Source organism: Engraulis encrasicolus, chromosome 1 (genome assembly GCF_034702125.1).
Source record: "Engraulis encrasicolus isolate BLACKSEA-1 chromosome 1, IST_EnEncr_1.0, whole genome shotgun sequence".
NCBI classification, from domain to species: domain Eukaryota; kingdom Metazoa; phylum Chordata; class Actinopteri; order Clupeiformes; family Engraulidae; genus Engraulis; species Engraulis encrasicolus.
The window spans coordinates 32,050,193-32,071,851 of NC_085857.1; the positions used below are offsets into that span (position 1 = coordinate 32,050,193).

Genomic DNA, 21,659 nt, shown 5'->3' on the forward strand with positions numbered 1-21,659 from the left:
TAGTGGAGGGCATAACTTTTACGCGGACTTGCTATACTATCCTTTGTTATACCATCTACAGCAGGGCTATTCAAATGGCGGCCCTGGGGCCAGATGCGGCCCTTGGATGGCAAGGTTCTGGCCCAAAATAAGGTCAGAACAAAATGAAAACAAATATGGGTGCTATATGTGGCATAATTTGCAATCACTGACACTTCAGGTCAGGGATATCTCTATTACAGTATACAGTCAAATGAGAGTGAAATTTGATCTAAAACAGTGTCATAAACAGACCACCATAAGACTATGAAGAAATAGAATATCTGTTCTGTCTGGAAAGCTATCTGCTTGTTTCACATCCTCTCATCACTGGAGGGAATTTGAAAAACTGGCCCTCTGTGGATTTTAATTGAATACCCCTGATCTACAGGCTACCTGTCCACACATTTGTACTGTAACCATTTTTGCCTTCTTTTGTAACCACTCCTGAATTTCCCCCTGGGGATTAATAAAGTTACTCTACTCTACCTGTTGTGTACTGTAGCTTTTCCCTGACCTAAGACCCCCAAATCAACAGATGAGCAGCATCTCACAAAACAGTCAAAAATAGTAGGGCTGCGGTTCAGACATGTTTATTTTATTAATTTAAAGCTTCACGGATAATACTTCCAGATATAAAAGGCAGGCAAGCACAGGATTGTGGAGAGGTAATTTACACCTTGTTTATCAAGTGCAGATTACTTGCAAAATAGTCAGTATACAACCAAAGACATACTTGGGGGAACTCTCTGAAACCCCCAGGGCCTTCACAAGAAAAGTTTTAAAATCCAAAGTGATTTCCATTCTTGAAAACATTCTTATAATGGCCACCAAATATAGGGATATTGTTGGCTTGACATTAACCAAATACACGGGCCACTGTTTTGATTCAACTAAATACATTTCATTATAAGTAGGCCTATAGGAAAGGAACGTAATGGCCAGGATCTATGTCAGCACATACAGTACATTATGTCTTATTATGAATACAGGCAAGTTGCCTGTGATATTCGGCCCTTTGGTTAATAAAACCAATGTGGCCCTTGGGCCAAAACAATGCTCATCCCTGATCAAAGGTGTTCATAGAGTCAACAAATGCTGGACGAGGTGCATAGTGTACTATGCATTTGTACGACCTTGGACATTCTTTTCTTCCACTAAGTTTTTTTTTAATGCAGGACAATCATGTATAAAAATAAGACAATCCGCACACTTCAGGTCTATTTTTGTGCAAAGAAACTTTACTTGACTTGCAAGCTTTCGGTCCTTAGACCTTCATCAGGCAGGACAATCAACCACGACTTCTGAGTATCTTGTTAATTTTTTTTATGTGTGCAACACACTACCCTAGCAAGACTTTTAATCTGTGTGTGTGCGTACGTGTGTGTGTGTGTGTATGTATGCATTTGAACTGCTGTAAGGCTGATTGTTGTACTCAAGTGTGTACTATATGTTTACTGCAATGTGCTGTACAATAATGAGAATTTGTGTAATTTTGCAAGCCGACACCCTAATTTCACCCTTATCTCTCTACTAGTCTCAGTTGACATCATGTTGTACATCTGGCTCACATCTGTGGCTGTGACGTTCTACTAGGCCATCATAAAAGCTGTTGACCGATTACAGTACGTACATGGCCGGATCAATTCATGGAGTCGGTAATTGTATTATTTATGTTGTCGTTTGGCTGCCATGACATTAAGTAAGTTGGAGTTCAAACACTTCATCATCCATCATTGATATATGGATGGCAACTATGGTCTAGTGGTTAGGGAGTTGGGTTCTTTTAATGTGGGGGTTGTGGGTTCAAATCCCACCTGACCTTTCCCTAAACCTCCATCCATGGCTTAAGTGCCCTTGAGCAAGGCATCTAACACCACATTGCTCCAGGGACTGTAACCAGTACCCTGAAAAACAATACCTGTAAGTCACTTTGGATATAAGCGTCAGTGTTATGTGACGTAATGTAATTTACTGTACAGTGGACGACATAGGTTATTATACGTCCCCAAGACTGCAAAAGCTTATTGGCTTAAGCGATCCAAAATTTCTTTTTTTCCAGAAATGTCACAGAACATAATTATTTGAATTTCACACCTTGTAAATCAAGAACACTGAATTTAAGACATTTTTTAACGTCTTCTCCCTAAACTGTTGCATCATTCCGTCCCTAGCAGCGCGACTCCTGTATACCACAGCACAGTGTCGCAGATTAGTTATCAATAAAACTTCATACATTGCAAATCAATAAGACTGAATTAAAGCTCTCTTGCTTTTACAATGTCTTCTTGTCCGTCAACTGTTGCTGCCATGCATGGTGGTCCCCTCACTTGCAGCAGGACTCCTGTGAGCTACAGCACCCCCCGGTGTTCGAAGACGGAGTTGCAGTGCCCACCTGCTCCACCAGCTTGAAAGGATTTGAGGACACAGCCTGAGGGAAAGAAAGACAATTATAGCGCGTCAGTAGAGTGGAGCACAAAGTCTATTGCGATTATGATCATTATCACTACTATTACCTTTTTTTTTTACGAAACGATCTGTGACTTCATGACTACCGTTCTGGCAAATTTGAGGAAAGCAGTTAGAGCAAATCAGAGCAGCACAACTCCGTAATGAGGAGGTAATATATGCCCATGTCTCAATGAATAGCCTACGTATGTGCACAGTTGAAGAGCACCTCACTATTGGTTGAGAAAGCTTTACCGTCAAAGTACTACACTGCGATGACATGACACATAGCTCTTAGTGCGTAGTACATTAAAACGTCACAGCATTATTACTACTAGTCATTGCTATTCTGGTAACGACAAGCTCACAACAGGGGCCGTGTCTTCACACATTAATGACAAGTCTAACTGATGGATTTGAGGACAGGTCCTTGGGGAAAGACAATTATAGCACACCAGTGGGGCACACACTCCATTAAAGATGTCCTCTCATCGTCATTTCATTAATACTGCTGTTTCCCATTGTTATTGAATGCGTTACGCTTCTACCAATATGCCAAGCTACACCAACCCTCTGTGTATTATCACATCATAGCTTTGTTAAATAAAGGGTATTTTAATTTATTCCTAGGTAAGATCTTGCATGCTACCCGCATTTGAATGAATTATCTTACCTCAAACAATCTTGTGTCTTAATTTGAAAAAATATGTAAATCTATGCAACTACTGTGTGCACAAATGCCTCGCAGTGGTACTGAACTTTACTGTTTGTTCTTGTTTGTTTGTTTTTTAAGTAAATAATCTGTGACTTCATACACTCCATGACGTTTTGGTTTTGATTACTTGTTGTGAGTATTGACCTGGGTATGTGGACAGGGTGTTTGAATGTATGTGTTAAAATGTGCATGTTTTTGTTTTCCTATTTATTTATTTATTGTTTCCTTTAGGTTTTGTATTTCATTTTCTACTCTTTTTATTTATACTATCTATTCATTGACTGATGGAGAATGGGACCGCAAACTGAATTGCCCTTCTGATGGGACTAATAAAGTTATCTGAATCTGAATCTGAATCTGAATGTGTGATGTGTACTGACTGAGAGGAGGAGGAGGAGAATAATCTACTCAGCATGCTTGACAGAGGTTAATAAAATAAATATATATAAATAAATATATAAAATAAATAAACTCTAAAATCAACCATTCTTTTGTGTCTGAATGGATTCTGTGCCCATGAGCACTGATAAGGGGTGAACCATGGGGTTGTATTTGGGTTGCTGCTGCATTCCTCACGGCGAAAGGTACCTCGTGCACTCACGTGTAAGCTTGCATAGACACAGTAGTTGACAGCAAAATTGCTGCAAAATTACAGCAAAAACAACAACAACAACCAACCAAATAGACTTTCAAATTTCCAAATAGAAATTCAAATTTCCCACTCCTCTAAATGTGCCTGCTTTCATTCGTTTTTCCAATGGCTTCCGTTCCCGGCTCAGTGTCTAAACCCATCGCGTTTCAGGGCCTAGACAGGACAAACTAGTTGGTGGATCTGTAATACACTTTTTATTATCATTATTATTTTTAAGATTTTTTGTTTGTTTGTTGGTCTTTTTGATTTCATGGGGTGAAGGGGAAGGGCCATCAAAGGACCCGGGCCGGAAATCGAACCCGGGTCAGCCACATGGTAGATGGGTGCCCTACCGTTAGGCCGCGGTAGGGCCCTGTAATAAACTTTTAACATTAACAAGGTCTGAGCTTAGTTGACTACAAGAGATAACAGATAGTAAAGGTAACAGATAGTAGACGATAGGGTAACGCCTTAGAATAACAATCCCTTAAAAAGTGAAGTTGAATCTTGATGAACATTTTATTAATGAACTAACTGTATCCTTTTGATAGGTTTGATATATGTTTGCCTGTTGGACTCTTATCTATCCAGTGGCTTCATGTCTTTTGCTCTTTGGTAGACAAACGTCCAGGACTACTGCAGCTGTGCTGTGTCTGCTGTGTTAAGATAGTATTTATAAATGTTTTGTTGATAAATTGACCCATTTAGAAACTACGTCGTCATCATGACTGCGCGCTCACTGTCGACTCAAATACACACACACACACACACACACACCAACAGACAGAGCAGAAGCTAAAGAGAGAAGACCTGCCGTTGTGAATCGTGTATGTTTGTAAAAAATTGAAATCCCAAACATACACATGTATTCCGAGAGTGAATAGGCTGTTCCAGAGGAATAGGAGATGTTTGTGGTTACAAGGAATTTAACGTACCAACTGAACAAAGGACACCATCGGGAATGCCCGTGTCGGTGGTGCCCACGTCCATTTCCTTATTTCGGAAAATAGCTGGCTAGTTTCGTTACAAATGTGCGGTACATGGTCGATTCTGCTCCAACAAAGCGCACACAGCTCAATAACGTCACATCTGTGTACAAACAGTAGGGGGACTACAGTTCACACTTTACAAAGTGTTTATAGAGCTTTTTTTTAGACTGTTATTCTTAAGCGTTACCCACTAATAGTATGACTGATGGGTCCAACGTTGACACATTTGAGACCTAGTCACGTACTGTATTTCCTATTGAAAACACATTGGTGTGGACATAGACATTAGGGTGCATCAAACGCTCCAACGTCTGAAAATCCTGCTCTGCTTTGGCAGAATTGTTCCTTTGGATTAACATAATGCCCGCATAAAATCTTACCAAATTCGTTTAATGTTAAAGGGTTGCACAATATGCTTGAAATTTTGAATGGCAGTGGATGGGCTATTTTAGCAAAATCCTTGAAAAGTGTGTTTTTACACTATTTTGGTCAAAACTAGTAAAGCGCATCATTTGTAAGAATGCCCCAGTTCCCTTTGCACTTTCCCAGATTTGAAATTCTCCGTGTCTGTTTTTAGAGCCTTCCTTCAGGAGGCCCAATTTCACTCTTTAGGCCCATTTTGCTAATCTTTCAGCCATGTTCGAACACCCATATATCCATTATTTAGCCATGTTGGGGGGTTTTGATGTTTTGTAGGCATTGAAATGTAATACAGTACGTACCTGTGGCTTGGCACAGCAAGGGCTGCCGGGACCCCCGGTGGGCTGGAAGGTGAACTCGGAGGCAAACCGGGAGCACTTCAGGATGTTGGCCAGCTCTGCACTCACCTCCATCACCTCATCCACCTGGTGAGGGACAGTGGGAAAGGTCAAGGGTCAATATCCAGCAGAACATAATTGTATATATTGTACAAAGCGTATTCCAAAAAAGTTGGGAAAATTTTATGACTAAAAGCAAAATGCTGAAAAGAAAATAAAGGTCCGCAACACTGTTAAATGCTCCCAAATATTTAATGGCACGACGTTTCGGACTAACCGTCCTTCATCAAAATGCAACGAGCACAGTGTTGCGGACCTTTATTTTCTTTTCAGTTATCTTACGTTTGGTCCAGCACCTGTGCCACTGATGTGCACGGATTCTTTGACTTTCTAAAAGCAAAATGCTGCCATTTTTTCCAAACATTCAATCTATGCACAAGATGAACAATAGCACAAGGTCAACACATCAACTATCAAAGCCAGGCAAAAGTATTGTTTTGATGGAAATACTATGTGTGTTCATTTAAAATTTGATCCATGCAACAAATCTCAAAAAGTGTGGGACAGTGGGAAAGGTGAAGGATCAATATACAGCATTATACTGTATATAGTACAACACGGTGTAAAACCACACACTCTGCTCCCGACTCCATTACCTCATCACGCAGTGATGTCAAATAAAGAGACATCACAAGGCAAACCACCAACTGACAATGTCAAAAAATGAAACCAGAGATATTCTACAGAGATACGTCATTTTGTTTCTTTTCAGGTATCCACTTTATGTCGGGTGAACACCCCTTTAGGAGACCTTCGGTTAGGAGACCTTCGGAGTCCTGAGTTGGAGAATCTCACCTCAAAAAGAGAAGAAGGAGGGGACAACGCCCCATTAGGAGACCCAACTTGAGCACACACTTTTGCAATGAGTGGGCGTGTTTTGCGATATCTTGCTCTGATGGACGATTTTTGATGAAACTCTGCATCCTACCAACTAACATAATATTGTCCTTCTCATCAAGTGCCTCAAGTCAGTTTTATTACGGTGACTGTCTCAAATAGGGATCAAATAAACACAAAGAAAAAATATTTTTTATAGTCTCTCATAGTTCTTAAAAGTTTTAAAGGGAAATTGAATAAAACTGAATAATTGAATGAAACTGAATCATTTCCCATGGCATAACTGACAACCTGTTACAGCATACTAATGTTACGTCATCACAATGGTTGAGAAACACTGGCATAGTGTATATAAAACGATGGGAAACATGTCAAAGATCATCACACAGCATATACAATGTGTGGTGCATTGCAACACATCAACAGTGAATCGCTATTGGGTTACAGCAATGCCCAGTGGGTGCCGGATTGGAAAACATCCCGCAAAACATGAATATGATCTGCCCAGCAGAGAGCGTCTGAATAAAAGGTCATTTATACGATCCCAAAAAGTTCACAGCACAGCTCCAATAGTGACTGCACAACACATGTCCAATAGTGACTGCGGGATTTATAGAGACTTAAAGAGTCTGTCAAGTCAAGCAGTGTGCCGTGGTTCATCTGTAACTCTAGCGTGATGTTTTTGATTAATGGGGTTACTTGTCCTGCTCCACAAAGCTCAGGACCCTAGTTTAAAATCCAGTTGAAAATCCAACTGGAAATCTACTGGTCCGACTCAGGACTGGTCTCTATTGGTTTGAACTGGTGTCAAATGGTTTTGGAAAAATTATACTGGTTGCCCCAGTTAGAATACCAGTAGAACCATTAAACTACTGAACTAAGACGAGTCACCAGTTCAGTACGGTTGAAACCAGTAGGATTCAACTGGTGTGTGTGATCTAGTTCAATGGAGATGAAACCAGAAGGATGTAACTGGTTTGATTCAGTTCCTCCGACCACAATAAAACGTTGAAGAAGTTGGTGAAACTTAAGCCTATGTGAGGTAAGTTCATTGTTTTTGTCCCTTTTCACATTTTTTGCTCCATTGTATCAAGACGAAATGGCAGGGAATAACAAAAACGCTGAATCAGGGTCATTGACTCTACAGTTTACGGTTGCCATGTAAAGACAGATAAACTTCAGGCTCTATGGTCTGTCGGTTTTGTCAGTCTGGCTTCTGGTAAAATATCATCTCCAATAACCACTGCATGTTGACGGTCAAAATAGTTCAAAAGTTATCCACATAAAAATGAAAACGGTTCCTTATTCGCATGTATTCACATTGTTTTCCCTCCATTTCCTCCTTCCCCAGTCTTGCAGGAGATGATTAAGCTTAAAGAGTCCCCAAGCATGATTCGATTTCCATTCAGGAAATTGTTCCTATCCGCGTCATCCAAAGATGTTACAGCTGAAGCTGATGTACTGTGTGTACATACATGTATGAAATATGGAAAGAGCACTCATTTTCTTCCCAAGCAATAAAATCACTTAGGACCTTTAAAAATAAACGTAGGCATGTTTAAAACATCAGATTGAAAGATGTACAGAATGTCATCTATAAAGAGCAGCAAAACGTAGCTTTAACTAAAAAAAATATTCTGCAGCAAGAACAGAATGGAAGGTGAAGATAAATATCAATCCTGAAAAGCCTGTCTAAAGAAGCTGAGAGAGTGGTTAATGCCAAGACAATACACAAAACTGAAGAGCTGAGTCAAGAACAGAACTACAAAGCCAAAAAAAGGTAGAAACATTTATTTATATATTGCTTACACTGTATTTAGTATTATTCATCCTTTTAAAGAAGGAGGTCAAAGTGGGTCAGCTGAGTAGGCTGCCATGAGGGTGTTTTGTTCATTTGAAGATGCATATGCAGATGCATGGAGAGACTTGTGAAAATCAAATCTATTTTAGAAATGTATCATGTAGCCAGTGGTTAATAAAGGCTTTTAACTTTAGTAAGGAGTGCCTCAAAAATTGTTTTTATCTTTTCATGGCATTTTTCATTGGCAAGTTTTTTTGATGAGCACCCTTTTTTACAAATTGGATACATGACCCAGTGAAGCATTCCCTTTTCTCTTTTTGGTTCTATTTCAGAAATGGTTTGCCAACAGCATAGAACAGCAGAGGAGTCCAAGTACTGTATGGTGAGGCCAGCAATGGTTTTGTCGACCGTTTTCGATACAGGACACTTTTCTTTTTGTGAATCGATCACAAAAATGAGCAGAAATCTGCATGGGTGTGGAAACATGAGCAAATATCGGTTATGATGACCTTAACCCAACTGCCAGTTACCTTTGCAACAGCCCATCTCTGTGCACTGCTCTCTTCCTGTCCACATATTCACCATATAATCTAGCTATCCTGACATACAGTAGAGTAGGCGTCACCAACGCCGTGCTCACAGGTGCCAGGGAACCCTCCAGGAGCTTCTGAGGTACCCACCAAGGATGTTAATAAATAGTAACAACAACTACAAGATTAAGGCACAGTTTGCTTTTTTCTTATTTTATGATAGTATTTCTTTATAACCAATAATATTTCTTAATAATTTTTAAAAAATATATAATTATTTTATAATATAATTCAGTCATAGTGCGATTTGAGAAGGATGTCAAGACATCGGTAGAGGAATTTTGAACAAACAAGTAGCACTCGGGTAGCCCTCAGACCCACAAAGGTTGGGGACCCCTGCACAGTGAATCTGTTGACAAGGTTGCAAGGTTCTCGCAGGTGCCTTGGTTATGTTTGCGCAAGCAAAGCGCAACGCGAATTTCATATTCATATTTACTGACTCGCATACACTCGCACACATACACTCACGAAATGCACCAGGACTCTTAATGGACAATGTAATGCTTGTGGACAATATTTGTGTGCTTGGTGTGAACTTGGGAAAAGTTTGTGACTTGTGGGGGGAAACGGGGAAGTGTTGGAGGCGGCGCCATTGCAACAGCCTCGCAGTTTGGCGTTTTCACACACACAACCCCGAAAGTAAAACGCACTCGCTTATCATTTCTCCCTTCTGCCACAGAGTAACTTTTACACCATCTTGGACACGTAGTAAGGGCCCTACTACCATGTCTCATTTTCCACACATTTTCCACCGTTAATTTCCCCATAGTCTCGAACACAAACATTACCAACTGCCGTGTGAAGCGCGAGCGCTGGGAGAGGAGGGGTTTTCTCTCCAGCCTCGGAACTGTGGGAGCGCGCATTTTGAACATTGGGGGGGATGTGTCCATTACGCAGATTTCTGTATGTTTATTTTCTTTTTGTTATTTTGTTATGATTCTATTATTATGGTGGTGGATAATCGCGATTATGTTTATTTTGGTTTAGAGGGGTTTATTGTTTATGTAAAAACTTTTCTTTGATATACTTACCTGTTAATGGGAAATGGGGTGAGCCACTCAGCTCTGATTCGGAACTGAGAGGTTCCCTATTTGAACAGGGCCTCATTTCTGTTCTAGAGGGTGATGGGGTAGGAGCTAAACGCTGTGCTGCTATTCTGGAAAGTGAGTACAATGCTATGCTGACCTGTTTTTGCTAAATGCTATTGTTTTTGTGCTTGTGAGTAACCAGAGGCTACAAGCTAATAGCAAATAGCACTGCATTTTTTTGTTGGACATTTTTTCAGTTTATTTTTATTATTATTATTTTTTTATTATTTTTGAAGTATCATTTTGGACTGCATTTTGCATTTCACCCCATGGAACTGCAATCATTTTTAAAATAAATCACCAACTATTTTTGTACGTCTTGCCTCCTGAGCCTCCTTCTACCTCCAAGTGTCCAGCCTTGCCTTACCCGCACCCAGGGTACCGCTAGCCCATTCACAATGCTTTTACTGTCAAACAGTCTTTAATTAACCTGGTTTACACATATGGAAACAGTTTTTCAAATATATGTTTTTAGGGCTTTTTTGCCTTTATTTCTGACAGGATAGGAGAGGAGAGACAGGAAATGAGTAGGGAGAGAGAGATGGGGAAGGATTGGCAGTTGACCCAGGCCGGAATCGAACCCGGGTCGCCAGCGAAGTAACCCAGTGCTCTACCGCCACAGCAGGGCCATATGGAAACAGTTTTGACATGTCGTGACAATAAGAGGTACAGTAATTCGTCTGGATTACTAAGTTAAGGTCATTAGCACTGTAAATACTGTGTTGTTACGCCCACCTAGCCAAGGGGAACAGTGACACAGAATGTTGTAGTGGACAATTATGTTGCTGTTAAAATGGCCAACCCATACTTATAGTACTATTCGTTCAGTCATATGCTGTCCTATTGCAAAACTGTGTGTGGGCAGCAGAAGGTTGAAAACAGATGTGTGAGTGGGCAGGAGTTTGTCTATACAAAGCAAATGAAGGATATACGAATGCTCGTCCAAAGCAATAGAAGTACAACTGTACTTTTCCGCAGCCAGGGCCGGTTTAATATGACCCGGGGCCCCTAGCCTACAGGTTGCTGTTGTTGTTCGGGTTCGATTCTCGGCCCGGGTCCTTTGCCTGCCCTTCCCTGACTCTCTCTCCCAGCACCTTCACCGTCCTATCATAAACAAAGTCAAAAAGACCCAAAAAAAATATCTTTAAAAAAATAAAGACAATGTGACATACCTTAAATGTATGCTGAGCATCAAACTCCAGTGTCTTCTCTGAGCCTGTGATGTTGCCGTCATATATGACCAGGCTTTTCTCTTCAGAGGAACATTTGGGCACCTTGAAGAGCCGGTACGTGGCTGACACAAATCTATACCCCTCTGAAAGTGTGATTGAAAAAACAAAAGTTAGCTTAACCCTTTAAAAAAAGGGTTTACCCAGTCACTTCTCCATTTCAAAGTTTTCTACAGTGATTCTCAACTGGTTTTAAGGGAATCAATTACCTCCAGTGTCATAAATACAGACAAGACAAACATTTCTTCTGATGTACAATCAAAATCTCTGCTCTCCTTATTTGTTGGTGTGATTCTATCAAGTGCAATAAAGCCTTACGCAATAGTGCAGATTCTCTGGGGGTTACAGTGGCCAGGGGTAGGGGGAGAGAGAGAGAGAGAGAGAGAGAGAGAGAGAGAGAGAGAGAGAGAGAGAGAGAGAGAGAGAGAGAGAGAGAGAGAGAGAGAGAGAGAGACTTAGTGAGTGATTGAGAGAGAGAGAAAGAGAGAGAGAGAGACTTAGTGAGTGATTGAGCGAGAAAGAAAGACAGAGGGAGAAAGTGAGTGAGTGAGTGAGTAAAAGAGTGACTGAGTGACTGAGTGAGTGAGTGAGTGAGTGAGTGAGTAAACGAGTGAGTGAGTGAGTGAGTGAGTGAGTGAGTAAACGAGTGAGTGAGTGAGTGAGTGAGTGAGAGACAGTGAGTGAGTGAGAGCGAGAGAGAGAGAGAGAGAGCGCGAGAGAGAGAGAGAGAGAGAGAGAGAGAGAGAGAGAGAGAGAGAGAGAGAGAGAGAGAGAGAGAGAGAGTCCCCTACAGTTAACCCTTACCCAGTAGCTTCTCCAGTTCTGGGTTGTCCACGGTGATGATGGCGGCGGTGACCAGTCTTGGGGTGCTGAAGCCCACCTCCTGGGCCTTGCTGATCAGGTCCTCCCACCACAGCGCTCCCCCCAGACACTCCCCTGCACATAGAGACATAAATACAGAGTTAAAGGACCAGTTCAGTCAATTTCAACATGCAGTTGTAACAGAGATTCTTTAAGTATATAGAGATATGCCAACATAATAGGTTTCTATGGGCACCTAACGCGACCAGGTTCCGGTCTTCCTAAAGGGCCGTGTCATAATGCTCCTACAATGAATAGAACAGTCCTTAGGTCTGCCTAGGTCTGCCTAAGGGGGGCCATAATAGAACCAGGAAACAATGGGCCAATGGAACCTCTCTCTCTCTACTCTCTCTGGTTGTAATGCTCACATTACCCTGTCAGTACCTGAGTTTTTTTTCCTTCTTCAGCCTTTTCCCAGATCTTAGTCATTGTAATGGGGGCAGCGCTTTGTTTACATTTTAAAAAAAAACATGTTTATTTATTCCCAAAAACATCCGAAAGGTTATACAACATCAGCAGACAACTAGCAAACAGCGGTACCTTTTGGGGAAATATTTGGGGTAGGCCTATGTTCATTTAAAAAAAAAAAAAAGTAAACAAACGCTGCCCCCATTAGAATAGCTCATATCTTGGAAAGTGCGTAGCCAAAAAATGTGGCATCACCGGGTACTGACAAGTCAAGGGTAACGTGAGCAATACAACAGCATATTGAAAATGGCTGAAGTGGTCCTTTAACCCCATGTCAGCCATTTTGAATTTCCAGAATTTTGTAGGTACAAAAGGTACTGTACTTTGGTCGTACTAATAAATATTAGTTTATTACTCAGTGATAAGCTAATATTAATGATAACCTTACACCCTCTTCTTCACACATAGACATACTGTAAATACATACAGTAGTTCACCTGCTTGCCTATGTATGCATGTGTAGCACATACATGTAATACACACATGCACGCACACTCACTCGTGCATGCGCGGACACGAGTACACACACACACACACACACACACACACACACACACACACACACACACACACACACACACACACACACACACACACACACACACACACACAGACAAAGGCACAAACGCAATTACACACACACACACACACACACACACACACACACACACACACACACACACACACACACACACGCAATTACACACACACACACACACACACACACACACACACACACACACACACACACACACACACACACACACACACACACACACACACACAAAAACAACATACAGACAGATAGACAGACTGAAAAGAACACACTTGTCGGTACAGTGTGGAAGGCAATGCCCTTCACATGGAGAGAGATACACATAGGGTTAATGCAGTTCCATGAGAAGCCAAACTATCATTTTATACTTTGTTTAGTTTGGCAAGTTACTATTCAGCACCTGTCCTCAGATTCTGGTCCTCGGGGCGGGGGTGTACTAAGAAGCTGGTTAAGTAGTAAACTAGGTTAAGTTAACCTTGTGGTAGAGGTAAATCATCTAATATACGAGCCTGAAGTCTTCATTTTAAGGAGTATTTTAAGTAAATGATGCCTGCAGGTACATCTATTAGCAGGTTTACCACTTCCTGTAGGCTAACTAAGCCTTGTTCATCACTTAACCATGTTCTTAGTATACCCCCCCATACACTTTGTGAAGATTATTATGGAATAACAGTGTGTTTGCCTGTGCGTCATCTTGCTTACCCCACAGCACCTTGTGAGAAGTAATGTCTTCAGGCAGTCTGCTGCTGCTGTACACGTCACTGAAGTACAGCTCTCCTCCATCCTAACATTTAAAAAAATGAGTTTTATTCAGAAGTTGCTGTAACAAAAACATGCATGCATTCTTTCAGATAAAGTCCTACTTTTATAGGGCTCCCGGTTCAAGCAGAGTGCTATTTGCCATGCTATTGAATTTGTTATCATCATGAGAAAATAAATAGAGAGACCTACTGCATGTACATGCAGTGTTATTGAGTTTATGGTCAAACTATGTAAGCAGCTGTATGTTGATGTGAATATGTGACTGGGTTTCAAACCCTGAGTCACATGTCTCAGACAGAAATGGAGAAAATTGCCATTAAAAAAACAGTTTTCATTTTTTTGTGATTTTCATTTTTTTGGCAGAATGTTCAAGTTGAGGTTTTGAAGAAGCAACTCAATGCGTCAGAAAACAGTATTGGTTTATTTAAAGCAAACATGTCTTTGAAAGGGCTAACATCATGTATTTTTTCTATGAGCAAGAAAAACGTTTAGAGCTGATATCTCTGAGTTAACTTGTTCACATAAAAAGCGTTCAAAAGGCCATTAATTCATCAGATATTACCAGATTTTCATGTGTAAGGAATCGTTGTAAAACTCAGAATTTGCACTATTATAATATTTAAATTACTCAACATGCCCCCGGGGCTACTTGTGGACTGTTTTCTTGTGACTAGTCACATATGGCACTGCTCTACCTTCAGTACTCGATAGGCTTCTCTCAGGACCTTGGTCTTGTCCGGGGACAGGTTCACCACACAGTTTGATCTGAAGTGCAACCAACACAACACAACATCTTCAGTTAAGGCACAGCTTATTCATAACAATAACTGCATTTGTGAAATCATGAAATCAGCCATACTTATGTAAACACAAGTAAATAAGCAATGTGAGATATCAATGCAAAAAAAACCTTGAGGTGATAGTCAACTGTTACGTATTGGTGCAATAAAAAGTAGTATCATGCAAGCCTGGTCAATGATTCACAGATATAAAGTAAGAGTTCAGATGCAAAACCCTCTAAAGACCATTACAGACATCTGTGAAATGTAAAATTTAAACAGCATTTTCGCCAAGTAATTACGGTACAATCAAAAACCCAATTACAGTGTACCTAGATGTTACCATCAAATTCGAGTGAGGCTCAAACAAAATTTGATAGACTGATTCCTGAAGTTGAATACATTTATAGAAATGCAGCCTCTTTTTCTGAACTCATCACAGAAGCCCGTTAAGACATGGCGTTATAAAGTTGCTGTTACCAGAATGGCAATGACCAAGTCGTGTTGCATTACCAAAGGCCCTGTGTCAGGTCATAGTAGTGTAGTACTAGGGTAGCTTCTCATGACTATTACAGTGTTCCACTGGTGGAACGGCGTGAATTAACCCATTATGTCCTGGAGCGACATATACGCTGCATTCAGGTTCTTGAGTTTTGAGCTGTTTTATTAACAATGTGGGAAGGTTAGAGCTGAATGAACACATTCCAGTGCAAAATGAAGGTTCAAGCTTTTAAATGCAACTTATTGAATGTTTTTATGTGCTTCAGAGGCTGAGATATTTAGGTTTTAATAGGGAGAGGGCACCTTTTCCCAAAAAGGGCTTAGGCTAACAGTTTTGCCTATGAACTCTTCAAATATTCAACTATTATGTACAGTATAGAGTAGAAATTCAACTATGTATTGAATGTGTGAGCAAGTCTTAATAAGGTCTTACATTATGATATCAAAGGAGCCTTCCTTCAGTCCTGCCTCCTGCAGAGCCTCGATGTATCCCTGAACAAAGTCCACGTTGGCTTTCTTGTGGCCAAACTTCTCTGTGTGGTAATCTATGTACTTGCGAGCCACGTTCAGCTATAAATAGAACACGATAAACAAAGCAGATGTCAACTTTTACAGACCTTGGTTGACCGCTAGTTTTATGATACACAGGGATAATACATTTATAATACACAACAAAAATATTCAATGGTAATTTCAACACGGTGAAAATGTTCAAAATGATTGTTATGTTGTTAGGTTAAGTTTAGGTTACACCTACACCTTGGAACAACTGGACCCTTATTGGTGGCCCATACCTCAGAAGGTGACAAAGTGCAATTTCGTGTGAAATCGGAGGTACTACATGAGTCAGCATTAAAAGTACACTGTGCAGGAAATGGTCAAAAAAGGTACAGCAACTATGCTGCTCATTGAAACTGGGCTGCCTATTGACTGGGCTGCCTACTGGAAATAAACAACTAAAAAACTCAGACAGTGTCCCTTTAAAACTTGTTTATGCATTTTTATACATTTTTTTACAAATGTATGTGCAAATGTATCTTTTATCAGATTTTGGCTTATGTAAAGACCCACTAGGAAATCCGTGGAGGTCTTTGTATACACGGGGCCCCTGATCACAACGCACCTGGTCGTCGGTCATGTCAATGCCCGTGATGTGGCCCTTCTCCCCCACCAGGCGGCTCAGCATGTAGCAGTCGCGCCCGGTGCCACTGCCCAGGTCCAGCACTCTGCAGTCCTCCAGGCACTCCGGCACCACCAGCCCACACCCATAGTACCTGCAGCGCCGCAAGACCAGAGATGTATAGTAACAAAGTAGAACTACTTAGCTGGCCGGGCGGCCTATTCACTATTTGCTGAAAATCCTCAACTACATCATAACAATATTGCTATGACAGTACCGAGAGCCTCAAGTAACAGATTAAGGCATAGTCATTACAATTCTGGTGACAGTACGGTTGTAACATAGGCTCTGCGCTAGGGGTTTAAGTCTGTTGTAGAGTACACTTTTTCACACTCAACGGCCGCCATATTGTCTACCAAGGGAAAGTGATGTGCAAAAACAGCCCGGGACGTCAGAAGAGTAGAATAGGAAGTTTTAACATTTACTGTGTTTAATCATTAGTGGTGTTTTGTACTGAAAATTGTGAGCAAAATACATTTTACATCTAGTCACTGCTGTTGTCGCAACTCTGACAACATGATGTAACCGTCATTTCCGTGAAGTGCAACAGACAAGAACGTGATTTGGACCGACGCTTCACCCTCAAATTTTTGCCTACTCTGAGGGGGTAAAGTGCACCCAACCGTATCCTCTAGACTAGAGGCCTCCTTAAGTGATTACATCTAGTCACAAATTTAACTTGTCAGAACTCATAAGCGAACCGTACTGAGACCACATCAACAAAGGTCTCAGTACGGTTCACTTCTAAGGGGTCTGGGTACACTCTGAAGCATTCACATATGCACCGAAAATGCTGAGTCACAGGTCTGAGTTCGCTTAAATGGCTGAAAGGGACCAGGTGTGAAAACCCTATCAGTCTCACCTGGCTATGACATCAGGGTGGACCTCCTTCAGTGCGTTTCTGATGTGGACAGGGATGGGCTTAGCAGAGGGCACACAGGCGTTGCTCTTCAGGTCCGCTGTGCTCTTCAGCCTCTTCCCATAGTACTCCTACCAATAGTCAGATACAAATAGGTCAGAGGTCAGCAGGAGCGGTCCTAGCCTAGGGGCGGGCAGATCGGGCAATTGTCCGGGGGCGGCACCACGAGAGGGGGTGGCACCCACCGTCGCCAAACCCCACTCCCATCACGAAACCCTGCCCCCAAAATGGCATTGCGAAAATCACTACAATCATGTTACAGTATCTATAAAACATGTTCAAAGTCATTTTAAAGTGTTACTTGTACACAATTACCATATTGTTGTCAGAGTTGTATAAAGTAGGAATAGAAGTACTCTTACAGATGTAATTACATCTACACACTAGTGGCATGATATTAAACTAGGGCTGCAAACGATTAATCGATTAATCGACTTTAATCGATCAATGAGTTAATCGATTAAAAAACATTAATCGCAATTAATCGACAATTCAACTGACAAGAGACCCAGGTGAAATGGACATGTGAAAAGTGTGTGTGAAGAAGGGTGTGAATAGTGGGAATATTTAAATCACATTTGGATTTAAATAATCGAAATAGAATTAATTTAAATGTGGTGTTTTATCTCAATTTTTAATTAAATTTTTTAGATTTAGTAGTTTTTTTTTTAGAAACATTGAGATGTCGGGGGGGAAACGCAGCTTATCAATTAAACGTAAGTCGATTGATAAGGGGATCAACTGATGATTAATGAATTAATCGATAATTTCCTCCCTTATATTAAACTTTGTAATATCATACTACTAGTGTTGTAATTACATCTGTAAGAGTACTTCTACTTCTACTTTAAACAGCTCTGATTGTTGTAATAATATTACTATTAAGCTTACTGTTTTGTAGGACCGCCACTAGAGGTCAGATGCAGCATGGCAGCTCAGCACGTGTGGTGCCATAGCAGTGTGTGCAGTTTATAACTGATAAATGTTGGATGAAAGAAATGTGATTCATTCTTCCCAGCTTTCTTGCGGTCTGGCCCAGGGGCCCACACAGAGTCATAATGTGTGGCTGACTGTATAGCTTAATGTTAATCACGCCTTACCTTCACATCATCACGAATTGCCTCGTACTCCTTCCTAATGGAATAGTTAAAAAGACAGACAGAAAGACAGAAAAACTTAGAGACAGCCGGCGACCAAAGCCCAACGATCAAAGCCCAGCCCAGCCAAGCGATCAAAACTGTTGCCTCATACTCAGGGAAACTGACAAGGGGAGACAAAGGGATCAGTTGTCCCGGGCCCAGGGAGATTGGGGGCCCATAATTGGGTCTTCATTACATTGAATGTATTGGGTGGGGGGCCCTTTCAGATGACTTTATCCCAGGCCCAGCCAAAGCTGTCATCAGCCCTGCTCATACTACTACCCCCACTACTCACCAACGGTCCTACACTAACCTTCTGTAAAGGACCACTTGCCATTTACAACATATTAACAAACCCGTTTGATGATTGTAAACGTGAGTGAATAAAAGATTTGCTTTCTACATCATAATGCCAGATGATCTAATGTGCTTCCAGCGTAACGGAGGCCAACTAGGGGACAAACTGTACAGGAACACGTACATCACACTAGGTTTTACAGAATAAATGGTTCCCATAACAAGTGATGTCACAGATGTCAGAACCAGCAGTGATTTATGTTATTTAGATATAAACATGGTTCGGGAGGAAGCCCGCGAGTGATTGACAGCCGTCATTACTTTCTCCCGCCTTCGCAGATATTTAAACCCCTCCTTTCCCTTTCACCTGTCTTGCGTGAAGGCTTTCCGGATTGTCCCACCTACTCCTCCATTCACTAGAGCACCCAGCTACACTTCTATACAATGGGGGTGGAAGCGGATCTCATCCCGCATGATCTCCGCTTTAAACATCCCAGGACCGAGGCCAGCCAGCATGCCACTAACGCATATTGTACACCAAGCACTCAAGGGCAAACTAGTGAAGTCTTAAGTAAATGTCTCACTTAATTTAGATTAGTGTTGACCAATCACTGTGTTTCTCACATCAGGATAACCACTTATTGGGGACACCAGATATCATTTCACACCGGGGCTGAGTTCCTCAGACAGCCCCCTGGCACAATTTAACCAAATCACATATGGGACAGTTGCATGTTTAAATTGTATATTTGAATTTCAAATAAGGTTTACATGATCTTTTCAAAGCACAATTAGGGCCAACTTCCTATTCAGTTGAGTTCAATTGAGTTGATTCAGAATTAAACGTCCAATGTAAACAGGGCTGTCAAGTCACAATGGATGGATGTAGGGCAGCCATGGCCTAGTGCAGTGTTTCCCAACCTTTTTTGTCCTGCGTACCCCCTAAGCCATTTTGTCATATGATGAGTACCCCCTCAGCCTCATTCATGCTCTATTCCTCTATCCCAATGTGACTATAATCAATATATTTGCTATTATTACATCTTTCTGCGTACCCCCTGATGTGTGCTCGCGTACCCCTAGTGGTACACGTACCCCTGGTTGGGAAACACTGGCCTAGTGGTTAGAGAGTTGGTCTTTTAATATAGGGTTGCAGTTTTGAATCCCCCCATGACCTCTCCCTACACCTCCATCCATGGCTGAAGCAAGGCACCTAACCCCACATTGCTCCATGGACTGTAACCAATACCCTGAAAAGTAATTAAGTTTACTGTAAGTCGCTTTGAATAAAATGAAAGTGTCAGCTAAGTGCAATGTCATGTAATGTAATGTAATGGAACTTTGCCAAAACAGCAGCCCAGTGACCCAATGCCAGACCTGGACCAAAGCCAGTCAAGTACAGCTCTAGACAAGCAGTGACTCACCATGATTCAGTGACATGAGACTGTCACAGTACAAGAAGGGGAAGTAGCAATAGGGCAGATACACTTGGCATTGGTAAACACACAAACGAACAAGTAAATAAACAGCCAAGTCACTAGGTGAGTGCTGGGGAGATGTGAAAGTACCAATGGCAAAAGGTGGCACAAGATATAGGACGGTGCGTGGGGCTGTAGGCTACAATTCACACACTGTGCAGTCTGGACTGTAAGCTTATTACAGCTACTTGGGGCAAGCACACAGGTGTGTAAAAACTTGCAACAAACAATACACATGTTGAAAGAGCGCACGCGCGTGTCAAGTAGCAGTGTCGACTTGTGTCGAGATGTCGTGCGTAAAACATCTTTACTGTAGGCTACACAAACGCTTCTTTCCGTCGTATACTGTATGCTGCATACATGTTATTCATAGACTGTTACTTTTGTAGTTTAAAACTATCAAGCGTCAAGCCAAACCGACCGCCTGTTTAACAACAAGTTGACAGAGCTAGATGTAGCAATTAAATGTTCTGAGGTGAAATTAACTTCGCGCAGTCTATAAAACATGTAGGAAGCATGTTACGAACCACTTCATTTTCTGATTTACATTACAATGTAATGTCGTTGTCTTTACCCGTTTTCTGCCTTGCTAGCCATGTTCCTCTGCCCAGCTTCTGTCAAACGTCGGTGGACTTCAGCTCCTCTTCTTCTATAGTGTGTAATGGCAGACTTCGCAATATTTTGGCGCATTACCGCCACCAACTGTAGGCTTATATATTTTAATCCGACTCCCATTGTCATAGTGACATAGCACTCCACAACTCATTTTATTCCTCACCCTCGCAACTGGGTAGCCTGAAACGACGCGCAATTGGAGCAGTTGCCATAATTGGAACTTAGCCATAAGCCCAGCCCAGTGACCCCAAGGACAGACCTGGTCCAAAGTCAATCAAGTAGGCCTACTGTACTCACCATGACTCAGTGACGGCTGTAGTAGGCTACAAGGAGAGGGGAAATAACAATAGGGCAGATACAATTGGAAAGCCTACCATCTTCCGGGTACCTCAGTCATGGAGAAGGATGGGAGAGAGCACTTCTAAATTCCCACCACCAACCTGACATCAAACTGGCAATCCTTGGGCTACAATTGTGTCACTAAACTTTTTATTTTATTTTTTGCTTTTGTTTCTATCTACAGTTAGGCTAGTCCACTAAAAGTAGGCCTAGGCTTTGTGCACATTTCAATACATTTCAGTGGGCCAAACTCCCCAACATGTTCCAGGTTCATTGCACCATCTTCTCAATAAAGTTCTTATACAAAATGTTGTTGTGTGAACTGTTCTGGCATTAGGCCTACAAATTGTCCAATCCAATTCTAAATATCAACAATGATGATAAGAACATGATTTGAACATGATATGATAATAGTGATATATAAGCAATAGATAGCCCTACTGCATGTTGCTTTGTAAAATAATATAGCCAAGTCCTTAATATAACTGGCTTGATGATAGGCCTTTTCTGCCTCTCATATGGGGGCCTTTTCTGCCTCTCATATGGGGGCCTTTTCTGCCTCTCATATGGGGGCAGTCATGGGTAAGTGGTTAGGGTGTCA

The 21,659-nt window shown here is 41.5% G+C and overlaps 1 protein-coding gene across 1 annotated transcript; it reads right to left on the reverse strand.

The window, feature by feature from the left end:
- Window positions 1-595: 595 nt before the first annotated feature.
- On the reverse strand, window positions 596-20,929 carry as3mt (arsenite methyltransferase). Its single transcript, XM_063200131.1, has 11 exons — window positions 20,679-20,929; window positions 18,291-18,324; window positions 17,134-17,261; window positions 16,215-16,365; window positions 15,525-15,661; window positions 14,507-14,576; window positions 13,752-13,833; window positions 11,969-12,100; window positions 11,108-11,250; window positions 5,524-5,646; window positions 596-2,449 (listed from the first exon to the last, which is right to left on the reverse strand). The coding sequence occupies exons 1-11, from the start codon at window positions 20,843-20,845 to the stop codon at window positions 2,345-2,347; spliced, it is 1,272 nt and encodes a 423-aa protein (XP_063056201.1). The 5' UTR covers window positions 20,846-20,929; the 3' UTR covers window positions 596-2,344.
- Window positions 20,930-21,659: the final 730 nt, after the last annotated feature.